The sequence below is a fragment of the Morone saxatilis genome, unplaced genomic scaffold (genome assembly GCF_004916995.1).
Source record: "Morone saxatilis isolate NCDOM2014 unplaced genomic scaffold, NCSU_SB_2.0 Contig7, whole genome shotgun sequence".
NCBI lineage: Eukaryota > Metazoa > Chordata > Actinopteri > Moronidae > Morone > Morone saxatilis.
Genome location: NW_023340246.1, coordinates 15,975,680 through 15,993,526, shown reverse-complemented (window position 1 = coordinate 15,993,526; position 17,847 = coordinate 15,975,680). Strand labels below are relative to the sequence as shown.

The following is a 17,847-nucleotide window of genomic DNA, read 5'->3' as shown; positions in this document are numbered from 1 at the left end:
TCTTTTACTATACTCACTAAATATGTGGACACATTGAATGCTGCTGTTCAAACATATATGCCCAAAACATGACCTTCGCCATCATGATTCACAAAATAGTTGAATTAATGCAATACTTATGAAAAGATCTTTTAACATACAATACAGTAAAACCAGGTCAGTATTAAGAGTGTTTTATGCTTTTTCTTCAAAACTGGTAATCAAAAAGATACAGCTTCTATATTTTGGATATTTCAATGACGGCTCTTCAGTGCATTTTGACAGAACAGCGCAGTATGAGAAAAGAGTGAACAAAAGAAGCAGGAAAGGTATATGTGAGGTCTCTATCAGATCAGATTCAGAAGCAAAATTGAAAGACCCTGCCAAGACCCCCAGAAAATGCCGACCTGTAAATATTAAGGACACCCATCATGGAGAGAGCTGGTAATCCAGCATTATCCAAGCCATTATCGCTTATCACCTTCCTACATTAAGTGTATATCAGTAACAAAGGAGGAGAGCTAAAGAGAACCTGCTGACTGGTTTTTAAGATTTGGATTTGTACAAAGAAGACGCTGCAGTTCAACGTCAGGGAGATGTCTGTAATATCTCAGACATTCACTTCTATTTCTGCTTTAATAGAGAGACTGACTGCTGAAATTAAAGAGACTGACATTAACTGACTGAAAAGTTCACCAGACCCTTTTTATAGGTTTTATAACTTCTATCACTTCTTTTGCTGCACTTTTGTCTCATTTTCACTCTCATCTTTCTCTCTGGCTTATTATTTATAGGTCGCCTTGCCTCTTTTCCCCCCTCTTGTATACTTCTGTATTTCAAAGACTGTCGGTTCTTGACTCCAGAAAATGCGTTCTCCATGGCAACAGTCAACTACAAACAATGTCATTTCCTAGTCATCCATTCAATAAAGCCTTGTTAGCTTTTTACGCCAAATCACAGATTTATATGTGTTAATAGGAATTGATTCATACAGCCAGACATAAAACATGTATAAGTAATATCTTCATGGTCCCCGTGGTCCTGCTTCCAGTGTGTGAATGGTTTCAGCCATTATATTTGTGCTGGGCTCCTGTTTTGAATCTATTTTTATGTTCTAGTTGAGATACTATAATTTGAAAGCCCTAACATCAGTACTGGACTCTGTGACACTGAATGGAAAACGTGCCCTTATGTTATGCTCCAATTGGGAGCAGTGTTTGTAGGATTTGCGTATGTTGATATTTTCCTTGGACTTCAGTGGGTCGGTGGTCAGTCCAAGCTGGGTCAGTGATAAAACATACACTGTGTTCCCAACAACATACCTCCATCCTTTAATTCATTATTTAATGAAGGAAGAATATGTTGAATATACCCTCCCAGTTGTATGTATTCCCATTGTATTTTGCGCGCATTGAGAGGTGCAGTAACCAAGAGAGGGTGAGTTGTTTATGCTATTCTCCTTCCTGAATTCACACACCAACTGTTTTGTCCAAAACGTGCAGCAGCTGGAGAGTCACACAGTTTCCCTCAGTTCCGAATGGAGAACTCCTCCATTTTCATGAAGACTGATATAATCCTTATTCAACAGAACTTCCCTAAAAAAATGGTGGCATTCAACACAGTCATACAAATCTAAAAAAAGCAAGAATTTTCAGTACTTTCCCAAACTTTAAATCTATACTCAATCTATTGTTTTTCACTTGAAGCGAAACAACTCATCGCCAAACTGATGCCTACTGGGACTTTGCCAGCTTAGGGATGCCTTGATTTTTATCGGCTCTGTCTAAAGGTTATTAGTTTTGCATCAGATATCAATCTAAGACAGAAAAATCCACATCTGAGAAGTCAGAATAACTTTAGAACCAAGAACCAAGTGTCATTGTCAAGCTCTACCTATTAGTCCGCAACTCCAGAGTGAGAAAAGCACAAGTGTAAGGGTGGCAGCTCCCTTTTACAATACTGATTGAGATACTGCCATTATTTCCTAACTTGTGTCTAGTGTTTTGTTTTTCTGTGTGGGTGTGTTTGTGTGAGAGACAAAGTAACCCTTTTGTAGTTGTTTTGTGTTTTAGAACTCTGAGATCTTGGCCTTGTGCCCTCTTAGTTAGCTGAAAGTATTTGTGTACATTTTCATTTGCACTGTTTCCTCCTGTTTCGCTTCATCCCAGCAAGATAGGTTTATGTGTTTTTGTTTGATTTTACTAATAAATCTTTTCCCTTCAATTGGAATTCAGTGTTCAGACTTAAGGCCGGGGGCCAGGGAGGGATTGACCTTTGAACCTTTATATATTATATTTATATCCTACCACATTAGACAAGGGCGTAACCGTTTTGAAGAGGACATTTCTTGCATGTATTATCTCTTACAGAATATCAAATGATCAATCACCACCAAGGCACAGGGCTTAATAACATCTGAGATTCAGAAAAAATAGTGTGTTGCTCATCCATCAGGTGTGCAGTGGCAGTTTAATCCAACCCGTTTGGTATTCAAATCTTCACCTTCAATGAGCCGCAATTCAATAATCTGATGGTGCACTGTATTATCATTCAAGACTGATTTCAGATACAAAGTTCTGTAGTTGATATTAGGTCATGATGGACTCATGAGATGTGTGTTTATGTGTGTTTCCATGAGTTTTGTTCTGTGAAGGGCTATGCGGAAGGTCAGACTGATCCAGATCTCGGTTTAATTGAAGCTCTGAGTGTTCCCTTGGAAACCATCTGATGGAGTAAAAGTACACTGCAAGTAGAAGCATACCGGGTTCAGAAAAACAAAACAAAAACCCTGAAGGTTAATTGCAAACCATGCAGTGTTAAACAATAGATCAATAAATCTGAAAATAAGAGGATACGCCATGGTAACAGAGTCAGGGAGACTTTTAAATAGCTATGTGGCTTTTAGATGGCAATATAATAGTAAATTGTGCATGCCATAAGCATATTTTTATTTATGGTGGGTGTTGTGTTATTAATGAATTTATAATTTAATTTAGAATCATCTAAATAACAATATTTCTCTCGTGATATCCTCCAGTTTTCATTAATTCATTCATAATTCATTGATTGCCTTTGTTTTATTCTCTATTTTTTGTTTTTTTCTTACTCTGTCATCTTCATTCAGTCACTGACCCTCTGCCACAGAGAGCAAAGACTAAATCCCTGAGCGAGGGGTCAATATGACAGTGCCCTGTCTTTTCCTGCTGGATTCTCTTCTGTGGCTGCTCAATATGCAGCATGGTGTCGGGTTTTATGTTGACAAAAACAGATTTGGAAGGATCATCCATCCGAACTGATGCACTGAAAAATACTACTTGTGGGAGTCAATTTAGACGACAAAGGAGAAAGAGAGAGTCTTTAAAGTTGATGTTGCAGGGTGAAAGAGGGGAAATAGTGTCTGCCAAATGAAAAGTGTGAGTTTAGGTGCATGCATGAACGTTGTATGTGCAAATGGAAAGCCTCAGTATCCCAGACTTACTGAATTCAAGTGGAGATTGAAAAAGTTCTTCTGCAGAAGTTGAAAGTGAGAATGAGCCCAGTGCCAGACACATAAGGGAATTAGTATGCATTAAATGAGTGGGTGAATGTCTTTTCTTCTTTTTTAATGGAAAAAAGAGTTTGAGGGAGAAATTAAAAGACAGGATGGAGATAAATAAAGACAGCTTAATTGCCAGGTCTGGTCTTGAGGACGACACTTGGCTGTCAGTGAGAAATGTATCTCAGCAATATCCGAATTATGCATTGCACGTAGCAACAATGCTGATGCGGAACCTATGAATATTTCATATTATCTGTTTTGAAGTCTTGAATGTTTTCTAACCCCAATTCACAAATGGACAGATTCAAGAGTGCTGGGTTATAGACGCTTTAAAGCCACAGAGTTTATTTTGTGAGCATAATGTTGTAAAAGAAAGTAAAAATAAATGAGCAGCAACACTGGAAATAATGTATATGCCCACAGCATAATCGGACAGTGTATTAATGAATGGGCGTGAAGCAGAGTGTTAAAATGGAATGCAAAATGAAGAGTTGAAAAGTACAGCTCTCTTTGTATCTTGCATCTGTCAATGCATTTTTGTATCTTTGTTCGGGGTGAAGGATTTCCTGGGTTTAACCAGGTGTTTTGTAAAGCTGAATCTCAATAAAAAACATGCCTCCAATCCACAGACTCCGCAGTGGTGAGTCAGAGAGAGCAGTAGCCAGTGGTCAGGGTCATTTATATGCATCTGAGGTCTGCAAGCTTTTTGGCGGGGAGGGGGCTCTGAGTCTCTCCTTACATCAGTTTGGACTTTGTGCTTCCAGAAATGACAGTGATATGCTGAACATAATATACTGATGATAGGATTTTAACTCAGACACTTATTCAAATCATCATTTTATATTGACACTGTGTCAGTGTTTCCACAAGTGTAGTAGCAAGTTGAATTATTGTGAGTTTTAATAATATAACTTTGTTACTGGCTGTAAGAAATATAGACAGAACATAATATTGGAGCACCATGTTATACAATGTAAAACACAGATGACATTTTCAATGTGAAAAGCTATTTTTAAATGAAATATACACTATAAACGTTAATGATTAAAGACTTTATTTTCCATAGTGTGTGAAAAAATATTCAGCTTCAGCACACACAACACAAATTAAAAACAGAATACCTGGGGAAAAGCAACATAAGTCTGGAACATCCACAAGGTCTCGTCTAATCTAAACTGTGGACGCAAAAAACCTCCTAACACAAAGCAGGTTAACTAACCATCAACGCACACATGAAACATTCCTTTATGTACAATAGATTTTCTACCCCGTGTCAATGATTGTGAAGAACCTGCAGAGAATTATCAGCTGAATCTGCAGCTCCTCTTCTTTCATCTCAGCTTAATAAAAATCCATTGTACACTCAGCACCGAACAGAAGGCAGACACGGTTAGCAGCTGTAGCTGGTGAACACAGTGGAGCATTTAGAAGCTAAAAAGGCAGAGGTTTCCTTCAGGGTTTGGAAGAGACCATAAACAGAGCTAAACGAGAGGTCATATCACATTCACCGGGTGGCCAGAAACATGACTCCAAATGAATGATAATGCTGCTATATAACTGCTGGGTGTTTGCTAACAAATTCAGTACATCAATACAAAATGTGTTGATAGTATGTCAATACTGTGTTCAGGGTTAGGGTTAGGGTAACAATTCTGCTGCCCCCAAGTGGCCAAAAAATCAGTTACTGCAGGTTTAAACATAACAGCTGTTTTCACACTCTAGCAGGGGTGGAAAGTAAAGTACTCTACTTAAGTTCAATTATGAGGTACTTGTACTTAGCTTGAGTATTTCCACATTTGATACTTCTACTAGACTACATTTCAGAGGGATATATGAGGGATATATTTTAAATTTTACGCCACAGCTTTAGTTTAATTAAGATATTTGCTCACAAAATCTTATGATAAATAAGCCATCCACAACAAACAAGTGCATTCGGCACATATCGTGTTGGTGGTACAAAGAGTTTTCACTCTTTACTGAGTACTGACAAGTACTCTGACCATTTAGCTGCCAGCAACCATTGGACACGTTTCTTTTGATCAAAGCCCTTGGAACATTCCCTGCAGCAAGAGCCCATCATCTCCCTATGACCACGGTGGCTAAAGAACAAAGCAACAGCCCAAAGAATAACAGACCAAAGCAAACCCAGTGGGACAGCTTTGAGAAACTGGTGTGCTTTTATGGAAATATTTATTATTGATCTGCAGATGAATATCAAACATAACACTGTAGACAGCAAACTGATTGATTGATGTAGCATTTTAAACCCTTTCAGATTTTAACAAAATTAACACAGACAAGCACATTAACTGAGTTAATGTATATAATCTAGTAATAATAAACTTTGCTTTTATATGAGTACTGGGTGGCATTTTGTGATTCATCATCTGATAACATGATTTTTTTTCTTTTCTTTCGAGAATATCTGCGCCACAAGGGCAATATCCGCTAGCGAGATAGCTTATGTTCTTTCTATATATATTGCTCAGATAATTTGAGCAAGAATCTCCTTCAGCTGAGCAGCAGAGAGAGAGAAAGAGGAGATTATGCCATCTGGACACACAAAGTAAGACTGGGGTAGGGGCTTCCTGTCTGATTCATATCTGTGAGGAATTCAATCAAAACAAATCATTTGGATGTGATCAACAAACATTCCCAGTGAACACAGAGGCAGCCTCTGGCCACAGTGCTCCAAATAAAGAAGCCTTTTGCATTTAAGTTTATGATTAGTATCTTTCAAATGGTTCTGGTATAAGGTTTTACATCCATACATGCATCCCTGTGAATATGCACTGCCAATGTTCAGCGGCAATGCAGTGCTGTTTAGGCAGTGCAGTAACCATGAATGTAGATCCAGATCTTATCCAGGTGGTTATGATGTCCAATGTTTTTATCATTTTAACACCTACCATATTGTTTGCCATAGCTATGTCTTTTCTGTCTTACTGTTGTTGCCATGTGCAGATATTTTAGAAATCATTTTGAAACTGTTGCCACGAGACATAAAAGAAAAGTAACAGAACGTAATCTCGGATTTTGCAAGTTTGGCCTGTGGCATCGTTGTTCTTGTTAGTTCCACAAGATGGTGCCAAAATGAAGAATTTTAAAATCCACATACTGGCTTTAATTTAAAGGATCTAAGACACGACCACGTTTAAACCTATGTGGATTTTGTCAAATCTGGCTTGATCAAAATCCTGTCGTGATAGCCAAAAAACAATACCAGCTCTGCCAAAAATGAGGCATTTTTGCAGCTGAAGTGGCAAGACATGTTTTGGCAACACAGCACCAGCAAATTTACTAAAGCACATTTATCACACCAACACAGGGAAGTATGCAAAGGCCACTAATAGCACCATGTGTTTAATGCATTTTATGCATTTGTGATCCTTCTGATGAATTCCATTTGTATGATGTGGAAAATACATCATGGAGCATCAGTGAATGAATGGACGCCTTAAGTGGCTCGGTTAAAAGGTTCTTCAGAAATTAAAGTAATGCAGGACCCCTAATGAAGCCTGCTGCTTGAATGATGATTTATCAAAGGATGAAAAGAGGGAATTTAGTGATGTGGTGTTTCAGAGTTTTAATAATTTCCACCCTCAAGCAGACACATCCTCAGTGCAAGTAATTTTAAAATTATTAGTCAATGTTGCTTTTGTTTACACCCATTCAGGAACACCCTTCTTCACTAAAATGGCAAATGGTCAGGCCATTTAGATATGCGCCCCTCAATAGACTTGGTGGGTGGCTAATTATAAAACTGCACTTATCACTAAACCCAAAGGCGAGATGTTGCCATCAAACAGATCTGGGTTGCCTCTCAACAGTAGTTCAATAACATGTTATTTGAACATTTTATGAAAGATTGGATGAAAGGTTGATTTTGTTACAATGGCCAATAGCTTCCCCAGATCTAAAGAAATATTCCTCCTGACTCAGTGTTGATGTTATGAAACTCTACTGACATAAATGACTTTACTTTTAATTGTGGTTGACGTTGGTGGGACAGAATGAATGACGAACCAGTTGTTCAGTCAAGGATTGTATAAGATTGGTTTTAAATCTGGCTGCTTGATATTGTTTCAGTGTATCTGTAAGTGGTTCCTGAGCCTGTAAGCCTGCACTTGTGAATCATTCCAAATAGTCACACATTTGTAAAATGTAATCATGCATGTCGTATTATTATTCAGTGTGAATTTGAGAGTAAAGGTTAAAGTTGAAGGGTTTACAGCAGTGGGCATTCCCTCAGGTTGTCTCCACTTTATGTCCACTTATGTCTTCTTCCCTGCATTTCAACATTATTTATTATTTCTTAATAAAAATGTTAGTGTGTTGTTTCAAGACGGTGTAGAAATAAATGAAATTGATTCTTGAAACAAGTGAAACTGCATGGGGAAAACCTATTTTACCTTTTTTGTTCAAATACATCTTAAATAACGCTTGAAGATTATAATTTTTCTGATATATTTAATTTTGTGTTGTCATTTGACTGTCTCCTGTGCAAATATATAAAATATGTCAATGCACTTACAGTACCTATATCCACATTTACATGTCACATACCCAAGCACACTCTGCTACATACATGCTCTCAATACAAATAGACGTGAATTAAAGAAAAACATCATATTTGCCCCAAACAGCGGACTTAATGACTGACTGAGGAGGAAGATGATGAGTTTTTTTTTTTCTTCTCAGTATATGACTGGGAGTGAGTGAGCCAACAGTATAGAGGATGCTGGATGACGGTGATGCGCACTGAAGCTGCTGCTGCTTCTCCGACAGGACTCACATGAGGATAGATGGAGTTTTTGTGTAACGCTAAAGCGATGGATTTCCCTGCTCTTAACCACCTTTTTGGTATGCTGTTAAATTCCGGAAGACGGACATAACATCTAAGGAGCTGATTTTTCACCCCCAAAAATTCACGCAAGCTGTAGACTTGTTTTCAGCATCACAGAGAGGCTTCACGACCCTGGAGATTGTGGTTTGTAAACTTTATGGCTATAGTGACATTATACATTTACATAGCGCCCTTGCTGGACTGATTTACATTTGTTTTCTGTTGTCAAGGCACGTAAAATCTGTTTGAAATGTCCGACTTCCACAACCGGAGCCAAACCAGCGCACGTCGCAGTGACTACGTGTGGCAGTACGAATATTATGACGACGAGGAGCCAGTGTCTTTTGAGGGTCTCAAAGCGCACAGATGTAAGCTGAACACAGCTGTATACATCACTGAGACAACCTCTCATATCTTTTACTGCCTTTCACTTTTGGAATGTTGTATTTGTGTGTGTGTGTGTGTGTGTGCGTGCGTGCGTTTGCGCATGCCACCAGCCAACAAGGCTACTCACCTTTAGACTGTTAATTAATAATGATTCATTACCCTGGCACATTCACTCCTTGCATTATCTTTATTGCCTGAGCTGAAGGGGGACACGCGCCACCTGCTTCCCAATAAACAAATGATATCTGGCAGCAGTAATTCATGCAGCACCTGTACTGGCAATGTATAATCCAATGGTAATGATAAAGCCACATAATGAGACAAGAAATTACCTTCAGCAAACATACAGACAAATAGGCTGCTGTAATCAAATATTACAAATGCTGAATGTTCACTTTAACGGAGTAATTGAGGATTTTGCTCCCAGGGAGAGGGTCCCTGAGAGAAATTAAAATCAAGTGCAGGGTGAGGAGAAGAGAGATGAGTTTAATCATTTAAACAATGTATTTTTTTTTATCTTCTCTGACATTTCAGACTCCATCGTCATCGGCTTCTGGGTTGGACTTGCTGTGTTTGTCATTTTCATGTTCTTTGTTCTTACGCTGCTCACAAAGACAGGAGCGCCGCATCAAGAGTGAGTATAATAGCAGCCTACAACCCATGTTGCCTTTCACTTTCACACCTGGCCCTGTGGGGACCCCTTTCAGCACCAAGGAGCGCTCAGGCAATTATGCTACTGTATTTCTCATCTCAGAGCTGGGGCAGCTTTAATGTCTGTGGGTGAACTCAGGATGTGTGTGAAGGCATAGAGGGATAGCACCGTAATGAGTTTCACAGATGCTTTTGCTTTTGCTATTCCGACAGTAAATTCAGTTGAAAGGCTGGTTGTTCTAATATGCATAGCTGATACTTGGAGGTGAGCTTCATATGGCACATTGCCATATCAAGTGAAGATCAGCAGTGGGAACTAGAGATATTACTTTTCAAAGGTCAATCTCAGTACGGCACTGTGGTTAAGCCAAGATGAAAGGAAGTCTATTGGCTGGCTATATGTCATTTCCCCCGCTTATTTTTCCACGAAAGGTGCTGGGGTGATTTTCAGTATTAATTTTTAGACACAGACACAAAACACGACAATAAATCTTTAGTAATTTGAAGTGTTCTGCTTTAAGGACAAAAACAACAATAAAAGCATTTCATCTTTCTAAAGCCTCTTCTTCTTTTTGCTGCAATCCGAACCTTTTTCTCTTAACAGAAACCCAGACTCTGCTGAAAAGCGCCATCGACCGGGGAGCTGTCTGGTAGACATTGATGGTGCCCAGGATGAAAATGACAAAGCCTTCTCTCGTCCGTTACTAGCAGAGTCCCGCTCATATTTCCATTTCTACATCAATGAGGAGGACCAGGGTCAGGGAAAGCAAAAACCAGAAGACAAGCTAACTGGAAAGAATGCCGGGGCCCGAGCCCAACAGGGGACCTGCAACCGACCTAGAGGTATCAGTTCCTCTGGGATGGACGAGATGGATGAGGATGTCGAGGAAGCTGGTGGACACCAACCTCTTAAGGGACTAATAGAGGAGAGTAAGACAGACAGAGAATGTGCCTTCTTTTCCCATTTCAACATCCCTAACTTTGTGAACTTGGAGCATAGTTCAACACTCGGAGAGGATGATCTACTGTATGAGCCATCCGTCGTACTGGAGCGCCAGTCTCGCTCTCAGGATGCTCACAGTGACATCCACTAAGGCTGTTTCTACAAAGAGATCACAGGCATGGACCAAGTATATTGTAATATTAATACACTAATATACCTGACAGGGAAATATACTCACCTGCCAGACAACTACCTGGAGTGTTTCAAAGCTTTTTAACAAGCATACATTCAGATCGACAAGCAAGAGAGCACAAAAGATTAATCTTTACCGCATATCAATTCCTGATCATTAAATTGGCTCGTGTGGTGGTGTCTTTTACTTCCTCCTCTGAACTGGCTGGGAATACATGGCTTTCCGCACAGAAGAACGAGAGGGCAGTGGAGTCACCAATGATAAATGTTTTGTATAATTCATACTGCTATTATTGCTGTCTTTTGTGTCTTTTCAATTCTGGGCAATGCACATTATCTCTCTAACAGGACACAAATGCCAGTTGGTATACCAATAACATTAGAAGGATGATTCCATTCATCCTCAAATTTTTGTTCTAAAATAAAAATGCCCTCTATTAGAAAAGGTGAAGTGTACATTAATAAGTAGCACAAAATAGACATATTTTATGAGGTGGATAACCTGAGACCTTGGATGACAATGTGATATAATACTTTCGTAGACAGAGTTCTCTTAGATTGAAAATGATTTTGATTGTCCAAATAAAGCCTAAATGGCTTTAGTATTGAAAATAGTGGTGTGGTGAAGCATTTCTTAACATTACACAGTGTTTATGAAATAACATCACTCTCAGTTTTACAGTTCTGTCAAGCTTTGTCAGATGTAATAACAATAAATAACTTAAAATTGCACCTTTCAATATTTTTACATTAACAGTGAATCGAATACCTGTGTGTAATTTGAAAGCTTTCCCTTGCAGCAACAAAACCACAGTTCTTCCCTCAGCTTTATGAAGCATTTTAGCGTATTTTAGTTTTTGGTTTTGGTTTTTATGTCAGTAAATTGACTGATAATCCTGCACAGCAAAAAGTGTGTTGCGCTGCCCCCAAGTGGCCAAAAAGAATATCTTTAATGCAGCTTTAATTTGAATAATATCTCATATTTTCTCTTGCAGTGACAGTGTTGCAGAAAATGTGTTGTTAATATCTTCAGTGTTTGGGGACATTTCATACAGAGTTGCTAGAACCACTTGTACTACTTGTCAATGTCTTTATTCATGTAGAAATCTCCTTCTCAGTAAAAACTAATTAAATTAGTTTGAGCCATGTCAGGTGGTGATTATGCAAAGGAACATTGCTGACTATTATTGTCACTTATCAGCAAATGCCCAAGCTACATATATTTAGCTGATAGAAGGATGTGCTTGGAATGCCAGAGAGTCTATCAACATTAACACAACACTGACTCCACCAAATCAGTCTTTTTCAGATTTGACAAACAACCCATTAATTCTTTTGCCGACACGCTGGGGAAAATGAACATTCAAACATTCAGTTCTCTATCCTCAGCTGAGGGCAAACATATCTCATGTTTGTTAAAAGGCATTTGATCATGATGAGTAAATATAAGTTCCTTGGAACCATTTGCAGAGGATGCTTCTGCAATTTGGTCAATATTTCTTTCTTTTCTATGCTCACCAGCAGAGAAATGTTACTCTTTAATTATTTTAGTGAATGATCACATTTTTAATAAGCAGCAATAAATTATTTTCTGACCAGTGAAAGATCATGGCAACTGACAGGGGAAATAGCACAAGAGCTCAGTTATAAAAACTCACATGCCTTTAAATAAGCTATATTATATTTTCTTTCCTTCTCTCCTTTTTCTTTCTGTGCAGAATACCATACAACACTGCATTTAAGCCTGTGTCACTGGGCAACGGAAAGTATCATTAGTCTGTCACTTTACCAGCTCAATTGACTGGGAATACCCAGAAGCGTTGTTCAGTCCCACTTCTGGCATTAGTGAGGGATAAAAAACATAAAAAACAGCTTCTGAGAGTTTAGAGCACAATCATTGGGCAGTTAGCTTTGAATTATGGGCTGCAGGGTTCAACAGTCAAGAATTGAGTGGGCTGACTGTAGGTGAAGGTCTGAGGTATGGTAAACATTAACATGTGTTAAGGTTCATCATAAGTGGGATGTTTAAGTGTTTACATGATTTCCTCTTCTGGAGGATATATTAATCCATAGTCAAGCTGAAAAATATATGTGACCTGAGAGAACCCTTCGGGTAGCACAGCAGAAGTTTTAATGGTTTATTCTGATTTATTTCTGATTCTGATTCTGATTCTATTTCTTTTTCTGATTTGATTCTGATTTTCTTTAGTAGATTAAGGACAATTTTACAACATTTCACCATATGACATTTATCATTACCTCTTTTCTGAATGGCAGAACTTTAAAATAAAACCATTTACACATTATTGGAGGTGGTTGCTGTGGTGATGGAGAGCTAAATGGCTTGGCGATGAAGAAGGGAGCAGCAGTGAATCACATTACTGTTTATCTTCTGAATGAGGGGGTGTTCAGTCAAACTCTGTCCACTGTGCAATCCCAACGAAAATACAGCAAACAAATTAGAGACATACATCTTGCCTCATATCAGTGTATTCACCCAGTCAATCCAACTCTCCACATGCCTTCGGTATAAACATGCAGGAATGACTTGCTACCAACTCCAAGCTCCACATAACTCAGCAGTTAAGCTCTAAACAAACTTTTCCAATTTATTCTTTTGACTGTGAGGGCTGGCCTCCAAGGGTGTAGTGAGAATCAACAACCAGTGGGTGGGGCAATGGAGTTACATCAATTCCATGTCAAATCTGCCATTTGCTCTTTCTCCTAAATGCCCCAAGGGTCTCTCCAGGCATTGTGGTTGACGGTTGAGCTGCAATGACACTTCAGCAAATGAGCAGCAATGGGGGAGCGACTGTGAGGGAGAGGTGGAGGAAGAAAAACATCAGCCTTTTGTTGACACACGAAAATTCTTTGGGATTTGGTGGGTGTTAAAAATACAATGTCAGTCGAATGGTAATTACATATTCAGTTGCAAGAAAACAAGACAAACAACATATTTTGTGGCACCCAAGCACATGCTGCCATAACAGGAGCAAGGGCCATGGTAGACAACATCTACAAGACAACATGAATCCCTGCTTCAAGGATAGAAGAGGAAATGCACTGAAGATGAACATCTCCTCAATAGCCTCAAAGGTTCTCTGAGCTCTGATCCTGCATTAACAGTTTATCATCTACTCAAAAGAATTATATGAATTTAACAAATACCATCCAAAGTCAAGAAATTAATTGAAGGGCTAGCTGTCTTTAAAAAAAACATGTAAACAACAAAGAGGGTTTCTGGTTGTGTGCTGTCAGAATTAGAGCATACTTCTTCCCTGGTACTTCTTCCCTGGTACTTCAGTAGTGGTGAAAGGTCTGAGTTAGCAGATGTACAATAGAAATACAATCTGATTGTTGATGACTCACTGCACCAACCCATATATATGAGGCTTAAAGTCTTTTCATCTCTCTTTCTTTTGCAGGCGCATGTTAGGTAGCATGTAGTACAAGGATTTGGATGATTTATTCCAACAAAAAGATCTAAACGTCTTGAATATACTATTGTTCTTAAGTAGTTTGTATGTATGGGTATTTGCTTTCTTCTTGTTTAGTAAGAAAAGACCTAATGAGATACCTAGAAGCAGCTCTCAACTTTCTGGATATTTCTACCATAAGAATTTAAGGTAAATGCACTTAAGACCATTTTATCTATCTTACCAATCAGGCATATTTATTAAGCTTGGTATGTTATTATTTTTCTTTGTTAAATATCAAGTATGTATGAGGTATCTGTGTCATTAAAAGAAGGAGCAATCACTAGTCACACCTCATTGTGTCAAGATAAGATAAGAAATTCACTCGCAACAGCAGTTCCAGATACAACACAACAGAAAAGAAAAAAACACATTAAATAAAAAATACAAGATATAATGAAAATAGAATGAGATTTATATGTACATTATGCAGATGTAATTGATATGGAACATTGCACAGGTCACAGCAGAAGGTGGTGTAAAAATAATATAGTTTAGAGGAAATATAGGCTATATACAACTTAAATACATACTTATTATACTAAAGTGTTTCTAAACTGGGAACCTATAATGGACAAGCCCTTACATTACACAGTTACAATCCTATTTGAAAGGTTTATAGAAGAAAAATCTCCAGATATTTTTGAAACATGGGATTCATCTTACAAATTGCCTCCCTCTGGCACAATAAAAACCTAAAATGTATTCTTCTTCTAACTTCAGAGGATTGTCACTCTGGCCTCAGCTGCCTGCCAGTTCAAATCTCTCACGAGCGAGGAAAATCTGGGTGGATACAGAGAATGAGTAACTCTTTTTCTCTCCCTCAACAACAACAAAGCATCTGTTTACACACGCCTCCAGTGGAGCTGCTCAGTGTAACAAAAGGAGTGTGCTCAGCAGCTGCCAGGTAAGCATGTCTGTAACTGCATGAATATGACACAGGGCAGTGCTGGAAACAATCCAAGGCACATAATGTTAAACCAAGACTATGACTCACTGCATATTATAATTGGAGTCAGTAGAAACTGCTCAGTAAGGCAGGATGGGTGACTCACACCCCATGCATTTACATTGTCAGTGAATTAAGCTCTAGAGCTAATCTTTACAATGCAGGTCAAGCAGGGCTGGAGAGAAAGAATGGCGTATTTTTTTTTGCATCAGCTGCTTGTTTAATTACCTCTAAACCAGTAAAACTAGACATCCACTCATTTAAGTGACAATTGTGATAAGTGGCATAATTTTCATATGTTGCCTCCAAACATTGGCAGAGTTGAGTGCTCCAACTGTTTTATTGCAGATGTTTAAAATCTAAATACCCATAACAGCAAACAGTTTGTTGCCCCCACCACTCCCTCATGTGTCTTGCCATGAGAAAATAAAGTCAATGTGTAAATTTTTCATGAAGTGGAGAATGAGACAGGTTTCAGCTTCTGTAGTGCATGAATAAGTCATGGGGAAAGACAGAGAAAGAGCCTGACAGAGTATTTGCTTGTGTTTGTGGATGTGATGATGCATGTCAGTGGCGTGTTCAGTGCGCACGATTTTGGAGACTTTGCCTGGGGTCTTTAAAGTAGGATCTTGGGTCAGAATAAGAGTCGTGCAGGGGCAGAGTGAGAATAAATTAGCTAATAGATAATGCACAAGATTCATTATTATACACAGTAGGTATATTATAGATACAAAACCAGCAGTCACAACCTATGCAGGGTCTTTAATCAGGATAGTAAAAGGGAGTCCATGGACCCTGTGAGCCAGCCACAGCCTGTACCTGCTGTCTCTCAGTCAGTGGCCCTGACACAGTTACACAACAACCCGCCATAGCTGCCTGCTGTGTCACGGTGCTCAAAGCCTCGGGGTGTGTTACCTGGCCCGGGCAGATTCCATATTCTTCTCATCACTCATTTGCATGGGAAAAAAAAAAAACACTTCTACAGAAACATTCACAATGACATCAGTCTGGCGTTAGCTAGCCTGGATATTTTCTCATTTTAGAGCGCACTAAATATTAATTAGGGCAGTGCGGGTGCAGACTCCCCTGTTCTTTGTGTGGAGGGACAGGTTGGCTCTCAGAGGCGGCGGAGGCACTGAAAGGTTTCATTCTCATATGAAGGCTTTTTGCAGCGGGCTGCATTTTTTCACTGCTGTATTCCCGAGGCAGCCGAGGAGGCAGCAGGAACTCTGTAATCATGGTAAGATCTCGCTCTCTGTCTCTGGTGGTCATGCTTGTCAAGAAATGAACTGGGACTCGTGGGCTTTGGTCGATAGACTACCTGAGGACTGAACTGGCTGGATAACAATGTGAAGCTTCAGGGCCCACGGTTTGCTTTGGTTTTATTGAACTATAGTTTGTGCAGGAACCTGTTATCCTTCATCAGGATTATGTGGGCTGTCAAAGGTCTTTATGTAAATGTTATCCCTGTTAAGGGTTTTATTTCATATGTAAACACTTCAGGCTACACTTCCATACGTCAAGAATAAATAGGCTCTAATAGCACAGTCTTACCACGACCGTTAAATGTCTAATATAATAAGCTACCCAACAAGAACAAGAGATTTCAATCAACAGTAATTAACAGCGCCACTGCCACACCCACAGGCAGTGTGCCACAATGAGAAGTAAAAAAAAAAGTTGAAAGGAAACTTTTGTCACGTTACGATTTTGATTCTCAGTTCCTTGATTAGATTTAGAAGTCGAAACAGTGACTTTTTACCTAGACCAAAGTAGTTAAAGGGTTAAATTCCCCGACTGAGCAGCATGGAAAGACTGAGTTGAGCTGCCCGCCAAGTGAAATAAGGGCACACAGATTTGGAAAACCAAAAAGTGAACTGAACAGGCTCTGAAACCCACACAGCCAGTGCGTCATTTCCCCTGGAAAAGTTTGTTTGGACACGGCCTCTTTGCTGCCTTCAGTTGCTAACATAAATGTAGGAATTTTGAGCTCAACACACATCATCGACCTTGGGGATTGCAAATAATAATAATAAACTTTATTTACATAGCACCTTTTTAAAATCGGGTTTACAAAGTGCTTTTATAGGGTAAAACTAAAACAATGAACTATAGCACCATCAGTAACAATAATAGAATAAACAAACATTGTAAATATAAATATTTTATAAATATTAGGTAACATTTTTGGAATTTCTGGACTTTATTGGCCACCGTGGTCTCTGTTGTAATGATTTAAAAAACTTTGATACTTGAGGTGCCAAGTTGCTTCAACAACAACATTTGGATTCTTGCATAATCCCACTATTTTATTATATGACATTCATTTAAATGATAAATGCAGTAATTGCAAGAGGGAATCTTAAACCTATACATCTTCTTTATTCTCCTGCCGTGTTGGAGTGTGGCTCTACTGGCTGCTTAGTTTCTAAAGCGGAACAAGTACACTTGTTGTGGTGTATACACAACAGCTGTAGAGTAAAGTTTCAGATGTCGGGAGATTTTATGATGTGAACACCTCCATTATAGTCAAATTGTTTCTTTAAGCATTATTCTAATGATGTGAAATATGAAACGTGATACAAACAATTTAAACTTTATCTCAATTTGCTGTAATGATAAAAATGAGAGTCAACAGGAACATGACTCTCACTCATGTAGTTTAAAGATCAATCACATTTAATTTATGACAAACAGGCAAAAAATAGTGACATGATTTTAATGTGACTCACTGGGAGTACACCCAAGCCCTTCCACACACTGCTGAGGGCTGCTCTACTGCTCAAGAAAGTCCAAACTTTTTGTTCCCCATTGATATCAGAAACTCTGCACATCTTTTGTCACAAACAGAAAACACATCTGTTCAGACTGCATTTAAAAAAA

General features: G+C 38.8%; 1 protein-coding gene across 1 annotated transcript; it reads left to right on the top strand.

Moving 5' to 3' along the window:
- The first annotated feature begins 8,616 nt into the window (after positions 1-8,616).
- LOC118340875 (melanocortin-2 receptor accessory protein 2A-like) lies at positions 8,617-10,525 on the top strand. The gene is made up of 3 exons (XM_035679030.1): positions 8,617-8,734; positions 9,288-9,387; positions 10,009-10,525. The coding sequence occupies exons 1-3, from the start codon at positions 8,617-8,619 to the stop codon at positions 10,496-10,498; spliced, it is 708 nt and encodes a 235-aa protein (XP_035534923.1). The 3' UTR covers positions 10,499-10,525.
- The last annotated feature ends 7,322 nt before the right edge of the window (positions 10,526-17,847 follow it).

What these genes read in the sequence shown, in the direction of transcription:
- LOC118340875 (XM_035679030.1), top strand. Translation starts at nt 8,617, where the DNA reads ATGTCCGACTTCCACAACCGGAGCCAAACCAGCGCACGTCGCAGTGAC. An exon ending in GGGTCTCAAAGCGCACAGAT is followed by an intron (nt 8,735 to 9,287) that starts GTAAGCTGAACA and finishes CTGACATTTCAG; the next exon opens with ACTCCATCGTCATCGGCTTC. An exon ending in ACAGGAGCGCCGCATCAAGA is followed by an intron (nt 9,388 to 10,008) that starts GTGAGTATAATA and finishes TTCTCTTAACAG; the next exon opens with AAACCCAGACTCTGCTGAAA.